General features: G+C 45.9%; 1 protein-coding gene across 1 annotated transcript in view; it reads right to left on the reverse strand.

The window, feature by feature from the left end:
- The window catches only part of LOC144769899 (uncharacterized), a 53,221-nt gene extending 41,984 nt beyond the window's left edge, over positions 1 to 11,237 (reverse strand). Inside the window, exon 1 of the mRNA XM_078654092.1 lies at positions 10,373 to 11,237. Within this exon, the coding sequence (XP_078510218.1) occupies positions 10,373 to 11,237 (865 nt within the window). The remainder of the gene's footprint in view (positions 1 to 10,372) is intronic.
- Positions 11,238 to 22,703: the final 11,466 nt, after the last annotated feature.

The following is a 22,703-nucleotide window of genomic DNA, read 5'->3' on the forward strand; positions in this document are numbered from 1 at the left end:
AGAGCGAGGAAATGAAAATAGCTCGTACCTTTCCCCTAATTAATACAACCAACCAAAAATAACGGACTCACAAAAGGTTTTCTGCAATCACAACCATGTGTGGGAGCAACCCAAATAGGTTTTAAAAGAACCCTCACCCACCAACCTATTTGGTGGCATGCTTCATTATCGGGTTCCCACCTAGGGTGCCTAGTGCCGAGTTCATCCTAGGTGTGCTTTGACGCCTGACTGCAGCGGAGCTGGTGTTTGATTGTAACAGATCGTGAGAAAAGTGATTTTAAACTGTCTAGGAGGGGAATCCTGTAAACAGTTTTAAATGACTGTTCTCACTATCTGTCACAAACAAACACCAGCTCTGCATGCTTTGCCTATTACATGCCAAATGAGAATTTTCAGAATGATAAATATCATTAAGAAAGTGGTGGGGTTCTCTACACAATATGCTGAATGGGCCATTGACAACATCGATGTAAAACATATTGATGTAAAAAATATTGAGTAAAAAATATAGACAACAAAAATATTGACTCCTATACTTAAACAGGTAAGTACAAAAATATTGACTAAAAAATATTGATGTAAAAAATACAGATGTATAAAATATCTACTTTTATACAAACATAAAATAATATATATATGAAATAAATATACAATATAATTTTGGCAAAATAAAATACATGTAATATACATTTTAATAAAATATAACAAATAAACTTACTAAAAACAATAAACACACAAACATAATAATTTATACATATATATTTACTTTAAGACAGTTAATAAACTATTATTTTCATTTAATAAAAGTTAAAAATAATATAAAAATAATATGTATTAATGATTTAAAATATAACAAAAACAAAAGTCTATAATGAATTCAAAAATATTTAAACTTAAATTTTACAATACAATCAGTGCAACAATAGGGAAAGTGCTGGATAGCACAGGGGTAAAAATAACTATTCCCACTCCAGAGAATGCAAAAGTAAGGTAAGTGTTGGATAGCGGAGGAATTAAATTTACTATTCCTACTCCAGTGAGTGCAACAGTAGGGAAAGTGGTGGATAGCGGAGGGGTAAAAATTACTAGTCCCTCTCCAGTGAGTGCAACGGTAGGGAAAATGCTGGATAGCAGAGAGTTAAAAATTACTATTCCCACTCCAGTGACTGCAACAATAGGGAAAGTGTTGGATAGCGAAGAGACAACAATTACTATTCACACTCAAACAGTTAAAACAAAAATAAAAATCATTAAAAATTAAATAAAATTATCATAGGCTCGGGCCTTTAACGCTGCAGCGGGCCTTTGAAATCTGGTATAGCCCTCTACGATGGCACCTTTAGTACTCTGGCACCATCCAAGACATTCCTCCCCAATCGAACCACACCCTCCGCCCCTAGGTTTACTGAGGAGCTCAGACTCCAAAGACAACATTGCAGAACCTTAGAAAGACACTGGCGCAAACATTACAACTCCCACGATAAACAATCATATAAAGACGCACTTTCAATATACAAACGCCTTATTATCACTGAGAAAAGCAACTTCTATCAAATACAAATCGAATCTGCCCAAAACTCCTCCAAACAACTGTTCCAGGTTGTAAACATACTCTCTAATCCTCCCACTTGTCCAAACACAGACACCTCTCAAGACCTCTGTAACTCCCTTGCCAACTTTTTTTCAAACAAGGTTACTACCATATACTCTGCTTTCACTGCTCATACTATCCTTAACTCCACTAACCCGATCGCCCCCATCAGCACGAGCTCCTCCACCCTTTCCAACTTCCAGCAGGTCTCACCAGAACAGATCAGAGACTTAATCTCCTCCAAAAGATCAGGGTCCCCTCTTGACCCCTGCCCACCTTCCATCCTCAAACTTATTCTTGATGTCATAACTCACTCCCTCACCAACATCTGTAATTTGATGTTCCTCACAGGTTCCTACCCTTCTATTTGGAAAGAGGCAGTTATCAAACTTCTCTTGAAAAAACCCACCCTTGACCCCTCAGCCTCTTCGAACTTCCGACCCATTGCTTGTCTTCCATTCCCATTTAAAATCTTTGAAAAACTCATGAACAGACGATTATCCGAGTTTATTGATCTGAATCACCTCCTGGATGAGACTCAATTCGGATTCAGAAAGGGCCATGAAACTGAAACGCCCCTTATAAAGGCATCCGACGAGATTAAGGTGATTTTAGATCAAAGCGTCCGGCAGTCCTGATACTTTTGGACTTGTCCGCCGCCTTTGACACGGTTGATCACGCCACCCTCATCGACCGTGTCTCCTCCCTAGGCATCAACCACTCAGCCAGAGCCCTGCTAGCCTCAATCCTTACCAACCGCACCCAATCAGTTAAGCTAGGCTCATTCTATTCACCAGTTTTCACCAGTCTTTACCCTCCCCTGCGGTGTGCCCCAAGGATCCTCGCTAAGTCCAACCTTATTTAACATCTATGTTTCAGACTTAGCGAGGGTAATCAAAACACACAGGATGAGTCTAACTTCCTATGCTGACGACACTCAGCTGGTGCTAGCAGTCCATAATGATGGGGAAGCAGTTGCGGCCAGATTCCAGGAGGGAATGCTAGCCATCAGCTCCTGGATGACGAGCAACTGCTTAAAACTAAACTCTGATAAGACAGAGGTAATTACCTTTGGCAACCTCACCCCAGGAAGGTCGCCCATCTGGTGGCCCCATGAGCTGGGTCCACCTCCAAAACCCGTCACCAAGTTCAGAATCTGGGGGTCCTGTTCGACGACAAGCTCTCCTTCACCCACCATGCAAATGCTATTGTCTCTTCCTCCTTCTATATCCTCAGGAAAATTAAGAAACTACCACCTTATCTTCCCCTCCCAGCCGGAAAAACACTTATTACCACACTAATCTTTTCCAAAACTGACTACTGCAATGCACTCCTGCTCAATGCCAAAGAAAAAGTCCTCAGCAAGCTTCAGTTGGTTCAAAATTCAGCAGCCAGAATTCTACTCAGCATCCCCAAATTCAGACACATTTCACCCGCCATTCGCCATTGGCTGCCTATCAGAAGCCGGATCAAATTCAAAGCTCTATGTATCGCGTACAAATCGATAACTAATTCCGGACCACAGTTTCTAAAACAGCCCTTTTCTCTATACACACCCAACAGACCACTACGCTCCTCCACAGCTCATCTACTACCTGTCCAACGGACCAAGAAAGCTTCTTTGGGAGACCGGCGCTTCCTAGTCTCCACAGCCAGACTTTGGAATTCCCTCCCTCTCCTCATCAAAACCAGTCCCACACTCATCACCTTCAGGAAACAATTAAAAACCTGGCTTTTCAACCAATAACCACCTGCTGTCGTGTCTTTTCTCTGTCTGGGTTCAAATCCAAAGCGCCGAGACACCCCAGGGTATTTGCGCGCTATACAAATTGCCAAAACATAAACATAAACATACGACGGGCTATAAGGCTATAGTAAAGCCCCGCTGCTTTGTTAAAGTCCCTCGCCTTTGGCTCTGGCCTTTAACGCTGCAGCTGGCCTTCAATAGGCGTATAGCCCGCTACGGCGGGCTATATTATAGAGATGGGAGAGAGAGAGTGGAGGCAAAAGAATGGTTTCCATTGCTGATTTTTCCTACTTATTTTTACAATGTGATACATTTTCGTACCATGCGATGGTCTTTCTAATTAGCAACATACAAAACAGCAAATAATATATGGTAAATGTCTTTAAAAGTATTGAGGCAAGACCCTGTCAAAAAAGGTGATGATATATGCATTTTAAAATATAAGTTCTCCTTTTTTCAATGATTTTCCTACCTAGCACTGAACATCTATAAGGAAATTTTGCACTAAATTTAGTTTCCCATCCAGAGATCATATCTACTGCATAAGTTCAGGGATTCAAGAACAATGTGCTGAAAATACATCCTCGCCTCTGTGGATTACATTGTAGGGGGCTCTCAGTTCTGGAATGATATGGCCGAAAGAAGTAAACGCAAAAAGCAGCAGTTGAAATACAGGAAGGATTGTAACGGTATAAGCAGTGTACAAGTCTCATTTTTTTGCCGGCTCCACTTATGAAATTTGAATATTTGTTTGAATGAAATGTCACTTGTGCACTGCTTTTTGGAATCCAAAGTCACACATGCTTTATTACCAGCAAATTCAATTCAATATACTTTTGTACCAAACATCGCAATGCATCAATTCTCAAAACACTGGTACGACTGTAGATCAGACTTGGAACCATCACTGCCGTAGTATGTATTTGTATGACGCAAACCTACATGGAGAGTGATGCTTGTCGGTACCTTAATGGTCACCAGTTTCAGTCACACAATGAATGTGGGATTCGACTGTTTGGCCACTGGACTACATAATCTCTCTGAAGTACCACAACACATAGCGATAAATAGATTCATGACCTACCAGGACGACCTTTTTTTATTACTATCATTGTTACCCAGCACCCAATAGGAAAGGACTGAAAAATAAAGCCACCCTTTTTGGTCTTAGTAAGGACTCACAAAAAGCGTTAACACCTGCACTGCTTTAGTCCGTCCACTCACACAAACACTGGACCAGTCACCAGATAATCATCTGCCAAGAAGATAACCGCCGGCCTCCTCCTCTCCGAACCAAAGCCCACCACAAGGCTGCTCAGAGGGCAGCAGCCCCAGCCAAGTGGTACCACACTGAGGACAGCCGAGCCAAGGGTGGGCATGAGATTGCATCCCTACATTTTGTGGCACTTGTTACAAGTGATAGTTTTAAAACATTAACTTAGGTACATTCAGGCCACACTCAATCAATCAATCCATCCATCATAGCATTTGTAAAGGGCACTACATACCCGTGAGGGTCTCAAGGTGCTGGGGAGGTGCTGCTACTGTTCAAAAGAACCAGGTGGTCTTGAGGAGTCTCCTGAAGGTTAGAAGGTCTTTGGTCTGCCACAGACGGATGGGGAGGGTGCTCCACGTTTTGGCGGCGAGGTGGGAGAATGATCTGCCACCAGCGGTCACTCTTCGGATGTGGGTGACGGTGGTGAGGGCGTGGTCTGCAGAGCGGAGCTGGCGGGTGGGGGTGTAGAGGCAGAGTCATCTGTTGAGGCACGCTGATCCAGTGTCGTGGAGTGCTTCGTGTGCGTGGGTGAGCAGCTTGAAGGTTATCCTCTTGTTGATGGGGAGCCGGTGCAGGTCTTTCAGGTGGGGTGTGATGTGGCTGTGGTGGGGAATGTCAAGGATCAGGCGTGCGGAGGCGTTCTGGATGTGTTGGAGTCGTTTCAGGAGTTTGGCTGGGTCTCCTGCGTAGAGTGCGTTGCCGTAGTCCAGTCTGCTGCTGACAAGGGCCTGGGTGACCCTCCTTCTAGTTTTGGTGGGGATCCACTTGAAGATCCTGCGAAGCATGCGGAGGGTGTTGAAGCAGGAGTGTTGAGTCGAGGATGACCCCTAGGTTTCGTACGTGGTTGGTGGGTGTAGGGGGTGCTCATAGTACCGTCGGCCACCAGGAGTCCTCCCAGGCCGAGGGGGTGGAGCCGAGGATGAGGACCTCTGTCTTGTCCGAATTCAGCTTCAGTCGGCTGTTCCTCATCCAGTCGGCAATGGCCTTCATTCCTTCGTGGAGGTTGGTTTTGGCGGTGTGGGGGTCCTTGGTGAGCGAGAGGATCAGCTGGGTGTCATCGGCATAGAAGATGATGTTTAGATCGTGCTGTCGGGCGATGTGGGTGAGTGGTGCCATGTAGACATTGAACAACATTGGGCTGAGAGATGAGCCTTGGGGTACGCTGCAGATGATCTCGGTGGCTTCGGAGCAGAAGGGGGGGGGGAGGCGGATGCTCTGAGTTCTCCTGGAGATGAAGAAGGTGGTCCAGTCCAGGGCCTTCTCTTGGATTCCTGTGTCATGGAGGTGTGGTCTTGGTGTGCAGTGGCAGACTGTGTCGAAAGCGGCTGACAGGTCCAGGAGGATGAGGGTCGCGGTTTCTCCGTTGTCAAGCATGTTCCTGATGTCGTCGGTGGCGGCGATGAGGGCAGTTTCGGTGCTGTGGTTGCTGCGGAACCCTGACTGGGATTGGTCCAGGATGTTGTTCTCTTCAAGGAAGCTGGTCAGTTGTTTGTTGACGGCCTTTTCCATGACCTTCGCCGGGAACGGGAGCAGGGAGATGGGTCAGAAGTTCTTGAGGTCCTTGGGGTCGCCTTGGGTTTCTTTAGTAAGGCGTTGATCTCTGTGTGCTTCCAGCTCTCCGGGAAGGTCACTGTCTCGAAGGAGATGTTGATCGTTTTCCAGAGGTTGTGTGCGATGGTGCTGCTGGCTTTGTTGTAGATGTGGTGTGGGCAGGGGTCTTCTGGGGAACCGGAGTGGACGGTGTTCATGATCTTGGTGGTGTCGTCTGCCTCCCTGCCAACAATGCCACTAGTGAACTGAGAAACAAGTAAGTTATAATGCAGTCTATGAAAGTATGTGCACAACTAAGGTTTTTGTAGAGCCAATATCCTGAAATTATGCATTTCAAGGTGCTCTCTAGTGTGACGATAAAGGAAAAACAAGCACTGTGAAATTAAGTAATTGGCTTGGATCATGCAGTGTGGTCAACGAGGAAAGCTGAGACTGATCCCAGGTTTGCTGGTTTCAGCTGCGCATTTCAGCCACTGGGTGGGAATCTCGTTGCCTCTCATTTTACAGCACACCTAGAAATGAATACCAGAGCAGTAGAAAGGAAGCACTTCAGTGACAAGTTCACTTTTGACGTTTCATAATATTATGGTGTCCCGCAGTTTTTTGGGATCATATGTTTGAGGATGTTTAAAAAAAACGCACAAGTTCATGGGTCGAGTGCACAGAAAAAAATTAGCATTGTTTAAAATTCAATATTGTAACTTTAAACACTGTAATATACAGATTCTTAATAAAAATCATAAAGGAATACAACAATTGCACATATATCGCGCAGATCATGAAAGTCACTGGTCCTGCCGAGACAGCAGCGTGCGAGCTTCACTGTTTATTAATTGCGGCCTGAAAGGAATTTGAGTGGAGCGCGGCGGGTCAGAAAAAGTCCATGGACAGCCTTTACCTTGCGGGAACGAGCAGAAAGGTGCGATAATTGCTAACAGATGGCCCCGCTGCTCACTCCCGCAAGGCAAACGCCTCACATGTTCGAGAGCCCATTGGAAACAGTGCAGAACATGCATGAGTTTACAATAAAGACCGGAGCGATTCCAAGAGGTCTCCAAAGCAGCGCTTGCGGCCTGCGTAGGCGAGACCTAAAAAGCAGAAAGATGTACATAAGGCAGAGAAATTCTCTCATTAAAGCACACCAGCTAGTGAAATGGCAGTGAAGAGGAGTTACACACATGCATGTGTCTTAGCCAATGGCACAAATATAGCCAAAGATCGGGAATTGTGATTCCCACTAAGTGATACTTTCCATAATGTGAAAAGAAAATTTAAGAAGTAGATTGTACCATTTGAGACCCCTGCCAAGAGCAACACAATTTGAGGCCCTAAATCGTTGAGGGCGGGTTTCAAACGAAAAGAAAGATGTTTGCATTAAAGGTCCATTAGAAGGCTTATTAGCAGATAAGCACACAGGGTGATGAGAGGCAGAAGAAGTTGAGAGAGAGGAAATTATTGAGATGATAGGAGCTCACCCGTTGATAGAGAATAAAGGCAGAGAAGGAAAAGCCCATAGAGAAAAAGAAGCTGAAGAATGAGGCGGAAAAAGAGTGAAGTGGAGGAAGCCTTCATAGACAAACTCCTTAGAATACCGGCACCAGATGGAGCTAGCACTCCTCCGTGGTATACAGAAACTACTGCTCCACCACTTGTCCAGACCTCAACACTCACCAAGTTCGCCAAATCACAATCATCAGATAACAAGCATGTCTGAGTTAAACCCTCCGCAGGGAGAGGTCTCTGGAACTCCTGTCGCAGGAGGTAACATGACCATTTCAATTCCACAAATTACCTTGCATGGTAACAAGCATTGACAAAGACAATAGGTCTTGCCTATGCGAGAGGTATTGGCTTGGGGAAAGTGTTTTAGCCAAGTTATACATCGGTGTGCCTGCTGTTCAGCATGGCTAAAAAGTTAGTGGTGTGGAGTGGGGTAGATGAGAGTGGGGTAGATTGGGGTACAGTGAATTGGGGTGGATGGAAATAGCGTGCAGTGGGCAGTACAGTGGGATAGAATTCAGTGGGGTGGAGTGGGCTAGGTTGGGGTGAAGTGGATTGGCGTAGATTAGAGAAGGGTAGATTGGGGTAGAGTGGATTGGTGTAGACTGGAATAGAGTGGAGTGGGGTAGATTGGTGTAGAGTAGAGTGGAGTTAGACTGGGCTAGAATGTATTGTGGTGGATTGGGTAGATTGGAGTGGGGTGGATTGGAGTGTAGTAGATTGGGGTACAGTGGATTGGTGTAGATTGAGATGAGTGGGGTATTTTGGTGTAGAGTGGAGTGGGGGTAAAGTGTGATAGAAGGGAGTGGTGTGGATTGGAGGTAGATTGGAGCAGGGTAGAGTGGAGTGGGGTAGAGAGGATAGATCCGGGTAGACTGGGGTTGAGTGGAATGCAATATATTGGAGTAGATTGGAGTGCAGTGGTGTAAATTGAGATAGAGTGGGGTAGATTGGGGTGGAGTAGATGGGAGTGGAGTAGATTGGAGTGGGGGAGTAGGGTAGATTAAATTGCAGTAGATTAGGGTGAAGTTGAGTAGACTGGTGTGGGTAGGTTGGATTGGAGTAGTTCAGGGTAGAAAGAAGTGGGATATATTGGGGCAGAGTGGAGTGCATTAGACTGGAGTGGAGTTGATTGGGGTTGATTGGAGCTGTGTAGATTGTACGTTTCTAGGTGCATAAATGTTTATGAATGCATATATTGTTGTTTAAATAATGAATTTATTACAGTGTGGTGCATAACACAGCTCTTCTACTTCTACGCACTGACTGTAGATGTTACTGTTATTCAGTGCATAATACTCGATTTACCGACCTGGGAAGAATGGAAGGCTGAGTCTGCCTTGCCGGGATTCAAATGTATGGATTCCCAAACACCACCTTTTGTCATTAGCCAGCATTTGGCTCATTGAGCCATCCGTCCAGCCGCGGACGTTCATGAATGCATTCCCTGCTGTCCACTAGACAAGTGGGTGATCAGAAATTAATATACTGTAAACCTTTGACATCCACTTTTCATAATGAACATTTTTCACCTTTGACAGTAAAATATGGCCATTCCCTTTGAATAGAGGCGTTTGCTAGGAATGTGACTTCCCTTCCTGTGATGTCACTCGCTCCACCTGACTGCATAGAGTTTTGCGTGTGCTAATTAGACCCCCGCTATCACTTTAAGTCTGGCCTTTGAGACAGCTTTAACTGTCTCACCAGACACATTTTTCTTAAATACTTATATAATACAGATGAATACAGGGCCTTTGTTTCATGGTGCCCTCCAGAAAGAGAGAGAAGTCGTGAGAAGCAAAGTTAGAGAAAGTTTGCCAGTTTGTATGCATTAATTAATTGCCCATAAAGAAACTGCGATAGTGGAACCATTCTATTGTCCTTAACTTGTCACCAACAGACTGAATTTTAATATAAGTGATTTATAACTTGACTAGAGTGGGTGCACGGCCTTCCGCCTCCCCCCGCCATCCCCTCCCTCGCACATGACACCCAGGGTAAGGACCGGCTCGCCTCAGTCGTGCGGGAGGGGCGGAGTAAACGTGTTTCTTTCACTGCCTGGGACGGCGGCCAAAACTGTGGAGTGGGCGGCACCGATCCCCTCTCCACAATCACACCACCCCGTCACTGCCCTCCGATTGGAGAGGGGAAGGTGGCCAGGTGGGCATAGCAATGGGCGGAGATGGGGTCGCATTGAGCAATCTCTGCGAGAGACTCAAAAACATGAACGGTGAGATAAGCGCCATGTTGATGGAAAGTACCTATACAGAGTCAAAGTTACACTATACAAATGTTTGTGGTGCGAACTTTCGTTCACACATTCTGGCACTGATCATAGCGCCTCCAAGCACCAACTCTGATCCGTACCCACGCAGCGCTACACCCGTGGATTCCGAATACCTTCCCCTTGCGCTGCGCTACTCTAGATTTATCAAGCCATTCAGAGCCTCGCAGGGTGGCCAAGCCTGGCTTAGCAAATCTCTATCTCGGTTTTATTGATGAATCTAGGCCTCGTGCTCTCCAACCCCACTCACGATATCATGCATCCCAGGTTAATAGGCGTCCCTTAGAGACATTCTGATAATTTCATGCGTATTATTTTAATAATGTTTTCATATAGCGCTTCTTTAAATGCCTCTGCCGCTTCTATGCGCTGTAAGCAATATGTGTTATTCATCAAGAATACAATGGTCCTCGGGTTACCGACCTTGGAAGCAAGAAGGAGCCCCGTGCGGGTCCAGAGGCAGCAGCAGCTCACACCTGGCCTCAGCGGCGGACTCGGGATCAATCGTCACTGAGATGTGTCCGGTGGGCTCGTCGCCGGTTTTTGGGGTCTGCTCGGGTGCTTCAGTGGTGGCACCCCTTGTCTCCCTGACCCCCTGCTCCTGGGCGCTGTTCTTCAACGCTCCGTCGATCCAGCTCAGCACCTCGTTGGTCTGGTTTTCGCAGCGCTGTCTCAGCACCCCCAGCTCTTCCTCCAGGTCGCGGAGGTCTCTGGGGTCCGCGTCCCGCAGCCTCTTTGACACTTTCCTCTGCAGGCGAGATAGCGCCTCGCTCAGCTCGAGGCACTGCTGCAGCTCCTTCTGGGCGGCCCCGGCCCGCAGGGGCGGCTCGCCTTCTGGCTCGGGGGGCAGCTTGAACCACCGACGAAGCCTTCGGAACAACGGACGCCGGACGGCAGAACGAGGGGGGTCCCTGGCGCGCTGCTCTCTCAGGGCCGCGGACAGTGCGCGGAGCTCGCCCTTCAGGGGCCCCGTCTGCCCCCCGAGCCTCGCCAGTATCTCGCTCTCCTCCTCCGCCGCGGGGGCCCTGAAGGGCAGCTTCTTCCGCACGCACTGAAACACCTCGCTCCATAGCGCCTTCTTGTTAGGCAGGTGGGCGCTGTCCCGGAAAGCATTCTTCACGTCCAGCAGCGCCAGCGCCAGCATGTTAAAGGACACGAACCATTGCTGTCTGTCCAGCTCACGCTTCAGCTCGCGGAAGCGCTCTCTGTCCACTCCATCTCCCGTCTCTTGCACTTTGGAAAAACGGACTCCCCTCGCCCCTTCCCTCGCAGTGCTTAGGGGTCCCATTATATTTCTAGGGGTCCGCCAGCTCCCAGTGCAGCCAGCAACTACAGTTTACAGGAGAAATAATTTTCCAGCGCAAGGCACCTGGGGGAGGGCGGTGCTAGAAGGGGCGTGGCTATGAACTATCGAGTGAAATGAGGTAGTAACAAGGTCAGTGAGAGTAAAAGGCCGCCTTAAATGATTGGTCGAGGTAGTTATCTTTTTTCTCTAACAAATCCACAACCAAACAAAACAATTTACCACTATAGATAAAAAGGCAAGTCCAGAAACAAATGTAATTTCCATATGTAACACCAGCATTAAATGCGATTGTCAGTCAAAGCATTAATGGGTTGCAATGCATTCGTTCCAAAACATTGGTAGTATTTAGACTATTCACAGTGCTCTTTGTGTAGGAAAAAAAAGAGAATGGGGCAGTGGTAGCGGATTGACGAGTGAGGGACAGGGTAAAGGAGTTTGTGACAAAATACAATACACAATACATACAGATTGACCTTTCCAGCCTATTAACCCCTTCGCTGCGGCGGCAATTCCGCCGCAGTGCTAGGGAAGAGGGGGGGCCACGCGGCGCTCCCATGCTCGTGACGGAACCGCTCCGAGCCTCTGGGCGCGCTGTGCTTGTGACGGAGCAGTTCCGTCACGGCCCCGCCCGCTCAATGGAACGTCCAGCGCAGGGGCGGAATCTGCGCCGCGCAGGAGCGGGCCGTGACGGAAACGCTCCGTCACCAGCACAGCGCGACCGAGGCTGGTGACGGAGCGGTTTCATCACCAGCAAGGGAGGGGTTAAAGGTCAGGTCAGTTAGTTCCTACATACACATTGCCCATAGGTATATTTGCAATTGATTAATTTTATTCTATGTGCACGTGGGTATTCCGATAGGACGGTCTACGTTTCGACCCCAGCAGGGTGGAGGGTGAGTGATGTCCTCACGACGGGGTCTTCATCAGGACAAATTCATGGGGTGAGCACCTAAGAGTAATTAATATAGGTTCAGTGCAAAGATAAATAAGAAGTGGTGAACATGTCAGGTAGGTAAGGCAATTTGTACCTACTTTGGTAAGGAAGGACAGGCAATGTGCAATCCTTAATGGGCTCTCAGAGGGCTCCCGATAGTCTAGAAAAGAGACATGCTGGTTTAGTATGCATGTCGGGGCATAAGGTTTCCCAATCAAAGGGAAAGGCGGAGGGGTAGTACACTTACTTATTATTGCAAATGGGGTAATCAATCTCCTGATGGAATTAATCCAAATCAGGGTCTGAAGGAAGGAGGGAAATGGGCTTTGTCAGGGTGAAAACATAGCGAAGAATAGTCAGAAAAACGCCGGGCAGTTAGTGGTGAAAATCATAAAGAATTTCTTTACATGGAGAGTCAGAGTGGTATTACACAAGTCTCAGCTGTATTAGAAGTCTCCTGCTCTAATGTGCACCGATTCCGGGTGTTGTCAATAGAGCGCTAGGCAGTTAGTGGTGAAAACACCGTCACCCAACAATGGACTTCACTATCTCCCTCCTGGGACCTCTCTACTGATAATAACATCCCCCATACCCAATCATATACCCCACATCCCCCACTTATCTCCCTCTCTCCCCTACCCCCATGAACTCCCTCTCTTCGGACTCCTCATTGAGTAATGATAGCCCCCACTTCCAATCACCCTCCTACCACTCCCCTCCCACGACCCCACCTCCCCTTGACCCACCAAATGCCCTTCCCCTGGCCCAACCACTCATGTACTCCTCCGCCCCTTCCCTCAATCACACGCTTCACCGGAAACTCTATGCCCCCCAAACAACCTAACCCCTCCACTGACACTTAACAGCTCTGTCACCCCTCACTCCTCACCTACCCACTCCCAAGCACCCACTTACCACTCCCCTCCCAAGACCCCACCTCCCCTCGACCCGCCAAATGCCCTCCCCATGGCCCAACCACTCACGTACTCCACCCCCCTCTCTCCTCAATCACCCGCTTCACCGGAACCTCTATGCCCCCCAAACAACCCAACCCCTCCAATGACACTTAACAGCTCCGTCACCCCTCCCCCCTCATCTATCACCCAATCTCACCACCCACTCAACATGCCACCTTCTGCAACTATTCAAGACCACATCCTTTCCCCAGGCCATATTCCTTTTTTCTCCTACGCCCCCTCTATCCCTCCCCGGAACCACAGGCCTCCGAACATACATAACACCAAACTTGACCGATTTAATTTGACTATCGAACCCCTCAAAACTCCCAGCCCCATCACCTTCCACCACACGTCTTCTACCCCATCTCCCCCCTCACACACTAATCTACCCTCCGCAAATAACTCAGTCCGCGCCTTCTCGACATCTCACCTCTCCTTAATTGCCCATAGCCTACAAAACATTGAACGCGACCTTTTTAACGTAACTATTGAACTGACCCGACTCAGGAAGGATTTCATCCTCCTCAGCACCAAAACCCTCCCCCACCATAAAACCCCCTCCCACCCTCCCTCAAAAATCCCTCACAGCACACACAACAGTTGGAGATCACTCCCTCTCCACCGCAATACACACAGACCTCGCTGCACCTCTAACCATCTCTCCCCGTCTGACATTGCCGACCTATACAACTCCTACCTTCCTAATGTACCAACCACAAACCCTCCACTCCCCCACGCCCCCATCCCTGTTATTATAGGTACTAATAGAAACCCTTCCTCCCCCTCATCCTCCAGACCCCCAACCCCAACTTCACGTTGATCCCCTCGTGCCCACCCTCCATATACAAACCCACACCACTGAAGTGCATGCTCGTCAACTGCCGATCCGCTGTTTTACACGCCTCGGAAATTTCGGAAACAATCCTGAGTGAATTAATTGATATCGCCTTCCTCACAGAAAACTGGCTAAATGACCACTCGGTGAGCATTCTCGACCGACACTCCCCTCCTGGTTACTCTATTCTTAAAAAAGACAGACCAATCAGAGTGGGGGGTGGTCTTGCCATTATCTTAAAAAATGATTTCCAGTTGTCCCTTGTTACTAACCCAGGCTACCCCTCCAGCGAATAACTGGAACTATTAACTCAAAACTCCCTCCCAATTCGCCTACACAACATCTATCGCCCCCGGGTCCACAACTGCCCTTCATTGAGGACTTATCTGAGCTCCTGACGAAATCTGCATTATCCAACCGAAAAAATATCTTTTTTGGGGATCTTAACCTCCATTGAAACGATACCAATGACCCCACTATCTCCCTCCTCACTACTCTCCTTGCGATGAGTGAACTCAAACAGCTTTGCTTATCCCCAACACACTCCAAAGGTTCCATACTTGACGTCATTCTGTCTAATGACGATCTGACATCCATGACAAATATCATCCCCATTGACGGGTCTGACCACCACCTTATACTGTTCACCATAGATACCTTGGCAAGCCTCCCCGCCTCTAAAGTTAACAGACCTAAGAAATTAACAAGGAACCTAAAAGGTATCCCCTAGACGCTCTCCAATCTAAACTCCAAGCTCAACTCCTTCTCATTCCTGACTCACAAAATGCAAATGAGCTCACTGAGCTCTTCAATAATACTGTCACTGGTATTCTTGACAAACTGGCCCCGCCTAAACTCAAAAACCAAAGAAACACCCCATCAAACTCTTGGTTAAATACTGAATTAAATAATGAAAGACGGGCACTCAGACTAGCGGAAAGAACCTGGAGACACCAGCCCTCTCCCTCCCATCTGGCTCAACTTAGACGTGCTAGATCCACGTACAAAAAACACATCTTCAAGCAAAAGGCATCCTTCCTCCGCACTCAATTAGATCATGCCAAAAACAGACCCAGGGAACTCTTCAATATAATTTGTAATCAAACTTCTCCAGCACCTCCTAATATGACACCTTTCTCAGCCAGATGCGACGAAATTGCCCATTTCTTTTAGGAAAAAATTGCCAAAATTGATCAATCCTTCCCCCCCACAAAACCACCCTCCTGCCTGCTCCCTTACGACCCCTCTCACCCTCCCTCTTCTCTACACCCCCCTAACCACTCCACTGGCCTCCCTCCTACCACATCCCCGGCTACCAATTCCCCTAACTCACAACTAAAGAACAATGCATCCTTGCTCAACTTCCTCCCCATCACAGAGCTCGAAGTCCTCAAAATAATTGGCAATCTTAAACCGTCCTCCCACACAAAAGACCCTGTACCCTCCAATCTTGTCCCCACCCTTAAACACATCATCGCCCCATTCTGGACAAAAATTATCAACACCTCTCTCTCCACAGGCTGTGTCCCCACCTCCCGTCAACTTGGTCAAATCTCGCCCATAATTAAAAATCCAAATACTGACCCAAATGACCTAAACAATCTCAGCCCTATCACCAACCTCCCCCTTCTCTCAAAGGTCCTTGAAAAATGTGTCCTAATACAACTTGACAAAAACATCGAAAACTTTAACCTACTCGCCCTCCTTCAGTCTGGCTTCAGGAAAGGCTGCAGCACCGAAACGGCAATTCTCAATGTCAATGATGACATCCATCAATCACTTGATAATGGCGAGTCCTGCCTTCTTATCCTCCTTGATCTCTCCGCAGCGTTCGATACAGTCAACCATTCAGTCTTACTCAATGTTCTTATGACCCGTTTGGGCCTTAACAACACCGCCCTGAAATGGTTCACCTCATACCTTCAACACCGAACTCAGCAAATAAAAATTCAAAATTGTCTCTCTAACCCCGCTCCTGTCTCCCTTGGAGTCCCCCATGGTTCTATCCTCTCCCCTTCCCTCTTTAACCTCTTTATGGAACGCCGCACTCTCATTCTTAAACAAGCAGGCATCAACTACCACCTATACGCTGATGACACCCAAATCTATTACAAGATTAAAACTCACGCTGACATCTTACACCTTAACAACTCCCTTCACAAGATTCAATCCTGGTTCCAGTCAAATCATCTCAAACTAAACCCAAATAAAACTGAAATCATCCTCGTCGCCCCTAAAAAGAACCGTCTCCCCATTCAATCGTGGATCTCAGACCTTAATGCACTCAACTGCCCACTCACACTGTCCAACTCCGTCAAATCGCTTGGCATTACTATCGACAACGCCCTCACCCTAAACGTTCACATCAAAAAAATCTGCCAAAGGAGCCCTCTTCACTCTACGTCACCTCAAGAAATTCAAACCATTCTGACCCATCAATGATTTTAAACTTGCAGTTCAATCACTGGTTCTTTCACGTATTGACTATGGCAATGCCATCCTCAACGGAATCCCCAAGGTCCACCTTGCTGCTATTAAAGCTGTGCTCAACCTTGCAGCCAGGCTCATCACAGACTGCAAACGCTTCGATCATATCTCTCCAGCTCTCAAATCGCTTAAATGGCTCTCTATCGAAGGGAGATCAACTTACAAAACGGCCTGCATTACTCATAAAGCACTCCACCAAAACACTCCGCAGTACCTATCCAAGAAACTCTTTATTACAGGTATCACTCGTCCTCTGAGAAGCACCAATGCCCTTCTCCTAATCCCACCTCTGCATAAAAAGAAAACCACAAAATCTCGCTCCTTCTCTAGCAATGCCCCTACTATCTGGAATACCCTCCCGAAAAACCTGTGCTGTAACCCCTTGTACGCCAGCTTCAAAAAAGACCTCAAAACCCACCTCCTTATCTACTACTGGGGATCATAATCTGTGCCTGACTCCTGATCTCTTTTCATTATACCATATTTGTCTCTGTAATATATGGCCCTCTTCCTGTAATCCACTCTACCTATATTACCTGTATTATATTGATTCAACTCCTGTTTCATCCCTCCTTGATTTTGTAATTATGTTGTTTTTTACTTTGTTATTATGTTTTTTTTACCATAATTGCCTTATTCTATCCTGATCATGTAAAGTGCTCTGATACCTCTGGGTCCAGCCAGCGCTATATAAAACTTTTAAAATAAATAAAAATAAGTAAAAATAAGCAAAAACTACGGTGTGCATGCACCGCGAGGTGCAGCCGTTCGATGGTTCCTGGGGGCTCGCCCCACTACCATCCAATGGCAAAGGGAGGGGCGTGTCTTGTGGTACTTTGACAGCACTTGTTGATTTACATGCCGACAACTGACCTTACGTGGGATGGTTGAGTTGAAATTGAAATCTGTTCATTTTCAATTGAACACATATTCGAAAAGGGGTTGCCATACGAGTGCCCTAACATATTACATTAGGATATCAGACCTTTTGATGTTTTGCTTTGCAATATACATTTTTTGGGGCAAGAATTCAGACTATGTATAACAAAGGCGGAGACATATTCTCAAAAAAATTGGTGTAAAAATATATAGTGAGTCCACACAAATAATGTACCCGAATATAGAACAAAACAACAGGGAAAGGTTTAACAAAAACGAGTTCCCATCAGTCCACCATCGAGACCACCCTTCATCATCTGGGATCTCTTGTATATATGTATATCTCACAATCAGGGGTAAAAAACCTGTCCTGGCAGATGATATGCCATGCGCAGGAGTAATCCACAACAATTGTACAGATGTGAAGAAGTGGCGTGCCTAGTGGGGAACTGAATAGCAGTGCATGGAAAGATGTGTATTGTGAAAAAAGAAAAGAGAAGAAGGCTCTAAAATTAGGTCGTGATCGGGAAAATTTTTTTTTTAATATACACCCTCACACTCCTAAATCAGTAAAAACAGTGCAAATTAGTAGTATAACAAATGACCACTAAAAAAAGATGTAAGGTCGACATGTTTCTGCAGTCAGGTGGAGTCTCGAGATCTCCTGCTGCTTCTTCAGGACCATTAATGCTACTGCTCAATTAAAAATAAATATAAACCATATCACCTGAGTAGTGTATGTGTAATCGTCTTCCCGTCCTGAACACAAGAAGAAAATGATATATATAAGGGTACATTATATAAAGTAAAATATCAATAACATGCACGTTGTGCCTCCATTATAATGTTATTTCGTTTGTATTGGTCATAAACAGATATTGACCAACATTAAGACCATCATAGTCTATCACAAATCACCAATTCGTGAATTAGCAAATTTTTGAATTCACTCACCCACTTGATGGGAAGGAAAAGCCCCACCTCACCTGGCACGAGCTCAGGTAGTGGATGCACCGCACTACAAAGAAAACGACAGGAAAAGATGTATGTATACACATAAATATATTCCTAATCCAACTAGTCTCAACATGCGCCAATACCGGCGCCACATATGCCTGTCAATGTCAAAAGACACCGCCTGATTACATTCACTGCTTATGTGAATAATGTCTTTTTAAAGATTAGACAGGAGTCTGAGAGATATAATTTTGAAGCATTAATATTGCGGGTTTCGAATAATGTCAATTACGAAAAATAGGAGATAATTTATCCCCTTCGAGTATTTAGGCTTCTGAGTGGGGATTCGAACCGCCAATTTGGACGTAATGTCCTTCAGAACTACACCTCCCGACAGCAATAGCGCGATGAGACGTAATCATACGCCGGGCACGTTGGTACACGCCCATCGCGCAATGCGGAAGTGGGACAAGCATTTATCTCCCTCCGGTGCACCGAGTCGGTTCCTCCCCATGATAGAGCTTAGAGGGACGACCGGTGTACCGACGGAGAGGTAAGTTTTACTTACAACTACTAAGGAGTTTAGACCATGTGTGTACCTCCGGTCTCGATCTTTTGGTGCAGCTAGTTTATTGGTTTTTGAATCACAGGACCAATAACATTTTGTAACAACACATTCACATAAGTAGTGAATGTAATCAGGCGGTGTCTTTTGACATTGACAGGCATATGTGGCGCCGGTATTGGCGCATGTTGAGACTAGTTGGATTAGGAATATATTTATGTGTATACATACATCTTTTCCTTTGTAGTGCGGTGCATCCACTACCTGAGCTCGTGCCAGGTGAGGTGGGGCTTTTCCTTCCCATCAAGTGGGTGAGTGAATTCAAAAATTTGCTAATTCACGAATTGGTGATTTGTGATAGACTATGATGGTCTTAATGTTGGTCAATATCTGTTTATGACCAATACAAACGAAATAACATTATAATGGAGGCACAACGTGCATGTTATTGATATTTTACTTTATATAATGTACCCTTATATATATCATTTTCTTCTTGTGTTCAGGACGGGAAGACGATTACACATACACTACTCAGGTGATATGGTTTATATTTATTTTTAATTGAGCAGTAGCATTAATGGTCCTGAAGAAGCAGCAGGAGATCTCGAGACTCCACCTGACTGCAGAAACATGTCGACCTTACATCTTTTTTTAGTGGTCATTTGTTATACTACTAATTTGCACTGTTTTTACTGATTTAGGAGTGTGAGGGTGTATATTAAAATTGGTTTTTTCCCGATCACGACCTAATTATAGAGCCTTCTTCTCTTTTCTTTTTTCACAATACACATCTTTCCATGCACTGCTATTCAATTCCCCACTAGGCACGCCACTTCTTCACATCTGTACAATTGTTGTGGATTACTCCTGCGCATGGCATATCATCTGCCAAGACAGGTTTTTTACCCCTGATTGTGAGATATACATATATACAAGAGATCCCAGATGATGAAGGGCGGTCTCGATGGTGGACTGATGGGAACTCGTTTTTGTTAAACCTTTCCCTGTTGTTTTGTTCTATATTCGGGTACATTATTTGTGTGGACTCACTGTTAATTAAGGTTGGTGTCAATTCTAATCAGGGGGTTTAGCAGTTAGGGTCTGAAAACATACCCCTGGGACCTTTTTTGTGTTTAGTAAAAATATATAGCGCAGTATTTTCAACAGACATATGTACAAATGTAGGGCAGTCTAAGACCACACTGTTGATTAGCTGTTGTGTCAAGCATTATTCAAAATATAGGTGTACATGAAAGACACAAGTTTACAGAGCCAGTTGTATGTTAAATACATTTTGATACATTTTGCAACACAGAGATAACATTGCATAGAATGGGGAGACAAAAACATTTTTGTTAGTCATGTCATATATCTCTAACAAGAGATGTCTAATTCACGACTTTCGCATAAGCCGGGGCATCTAGCCATTCATCTGATGCGCCTCTTAGCAGGTCTGGCAATATAAGACCTTGCTGCATTGAGCGTATTCCCTACGCTTCGGTCTCAAGTAGTGGAGATGCGTGCTAGCTGTTTTTTCTATACTTTACCCGGAAGTGAGTGTGACCATACTCAGTGTGTTTTGCTGGCCAACCTGAAGCTAAACGCTTGACTTCCGGGTCTCAGCCGGTATTTCAACCATGTTTCCAAGCACCCGGCCGTACTTCGTACCAGCAACTCTGGCAACTTGGCGTACACCGGACACGGCTACCACGCTCCGACTCGGACCGAGCAATGTGCAGGTATTTACTGGTGTGCCTTTCAAACGGCCTCACTTGGATGTCGTTCTTGAAACTGGCGTGCTTTATTAGACGCCGCTTTGTGATGTCACCATACTCGCGACTCTTTGAGGCGGTTTGATTAACCTTTGCGCGTCCTTCTTTAAAGTCGCAGGTCATTCACTTTACATTTTAGTCCAACCTCTATGAGCACCGCGTCAGTTTTAAATTTATAGCACGCTTACCTTTTACGTTTGAACCTAACCTTCGTGAGTACTGCTGTGAGCCACGGGATAGTATCAACACCTTACGATGAGTAATCGTCCTGTCTAAGCTTGCTTTTACTTTTAAGCCCAACCTTTATGAGTACTGCTGCGAGCCATGAGTAAGTGTTGATGCCTCATAATGAGTACTCGCTCATGTATTCTAACTTCACAAATTGTTTCGACTATAGACGCACACTTAAATGCGGTTTCAACTTCATCTACAGGGACCGCGGCCGGTCACTTTAACTATTACACGTTGAACAGAGGACCGCTCTTAGGGTGGTCCGTCTTACTGCATTGAAAGTCCTCAGCCGAATCTTCTACTTGTCATCACGCTGAGATATCACATTTTGAGTTGCGCCAGTCACTTCTCTCTTGCTCCATTTTCAGCCACATGTCAAGAATCTAGTTAATTTGCATCCTCTTTTACTTTAGATGTTATTGACTTGGTAATAGGTAATCACACATCACTTCTTCTACTCTATTCTAGATCCTTGTGTTTTCCTCTAAGAGATGTTTCCCTTACACAGGACACTCTCAACTCGGGACCAGGTATGTTACATTTTATTTGGGTCATATGAGACATCTTTCTGAAATACCAGTTTGCTTGACAGCTTTCCTTATTAATATATTTTTCAGATTGCATTTTCAACGCGCATCCTTGACATTTTTCCTATAAATGCCTTCTCATCTACCATTACTGGTAAGCTACGTTAGCACTCGCCAGATGGGATGCTTACCAAACGGCATGGGTTACGCAGCACTCTAAGACACTGACACTTTTGTGTCGCTATTTCCTTTTATGGCATCCACGAGCACAATCTTTCAAATTGTGTGTAGTCTACTCGCATGACTCAGTTTAGGTATTGTTCACCTAAACAAGACAGAGCACAGTTGTCTCTAACTTTTCTCATTTTTTTCTTTGGGACCCCACTCATGCTCCGTATCACTCTCTGACTTCCCTGTCCACCCACGTGCCCGTCCACAACATCTTAGGGCCGTCACGTGTGATCATGCACCCCCGCTCCTTCATTAATTTTGCACACTTTCTTCTCTCACTGCCGTCTCCCATCTACTGCTATCTTCTTTTAATATCTTTTTAATATTTCCTTATTGTGATACATACTGAAGTATATTTGCAATTGTATGCTATTACAGCCCTGAAGAAGCCTGTTCTATGGCCGAAACGCGTTGGCTTTTGTTGATCCTGTGCATACTGAACACATCTGGCAAATAAAAGAAAACTATCAACACAAGAACTATCTCGTCGACTTAAATATGTACATTTGATTTGTCTTCTTTATGTTGCCTCTCATCCACAAATTGTTGCGTGAGAAGGTTTCCTGCTTGTGGGTTCCAGCTGTGCATTGCAAGAGGATGTGGCTTAACGGCTAGAGCGGCCGACTTTGAAGCAGAGGAACCAGGCTGGGGTCTGGCGGGAGGTGCAAGCATTCTGTGATTCTGGGCAAATCACTTAACTTCCCCGTGCCTAAAAAATGAATGTGTTCGTCGGTAAAGCAACTAGTGCTCTTGTAAAGCGGGTTGAGTTTGCGCTATATGAGCATGAATCCGTTTAGGCTTCAGAAGAAAGGGAAGCTGCTAAATAAGGCCCGATATTTACAATGAGTTGCGAGGGCTGGGGTAATAGGGTAGGTGTGACCTGGCAGTGAGTGTCAGCGGCCCAGCCCCCACACCCTCCAGTAATGACCCATATCCACCATGGCACCTTCCACTTGTTCCCTGTAAAATCAAAACCGTAGAAATTGTTCCAGTGTTGTCAGGTCTCGGCTGGCTATAAGGGAGTGAGGTTTCACTTGGTGGCCTGACTCTTGGGTCGGAACGTGAGAG

This window comes from Lissotriton helveticus, chromosome 7, assembly GCF_964261635.1.
Source record: "Lissotriton helveticus chromosome 7, aLisHel1.1, whole genome shotgun sequence".
NCBI classification, from domain to species: Eukaryota; Metazoa; Chordata; class Amphibia; order Caudata; family Salamandridae; genus Lissotriton; species Lissotriton helveticus.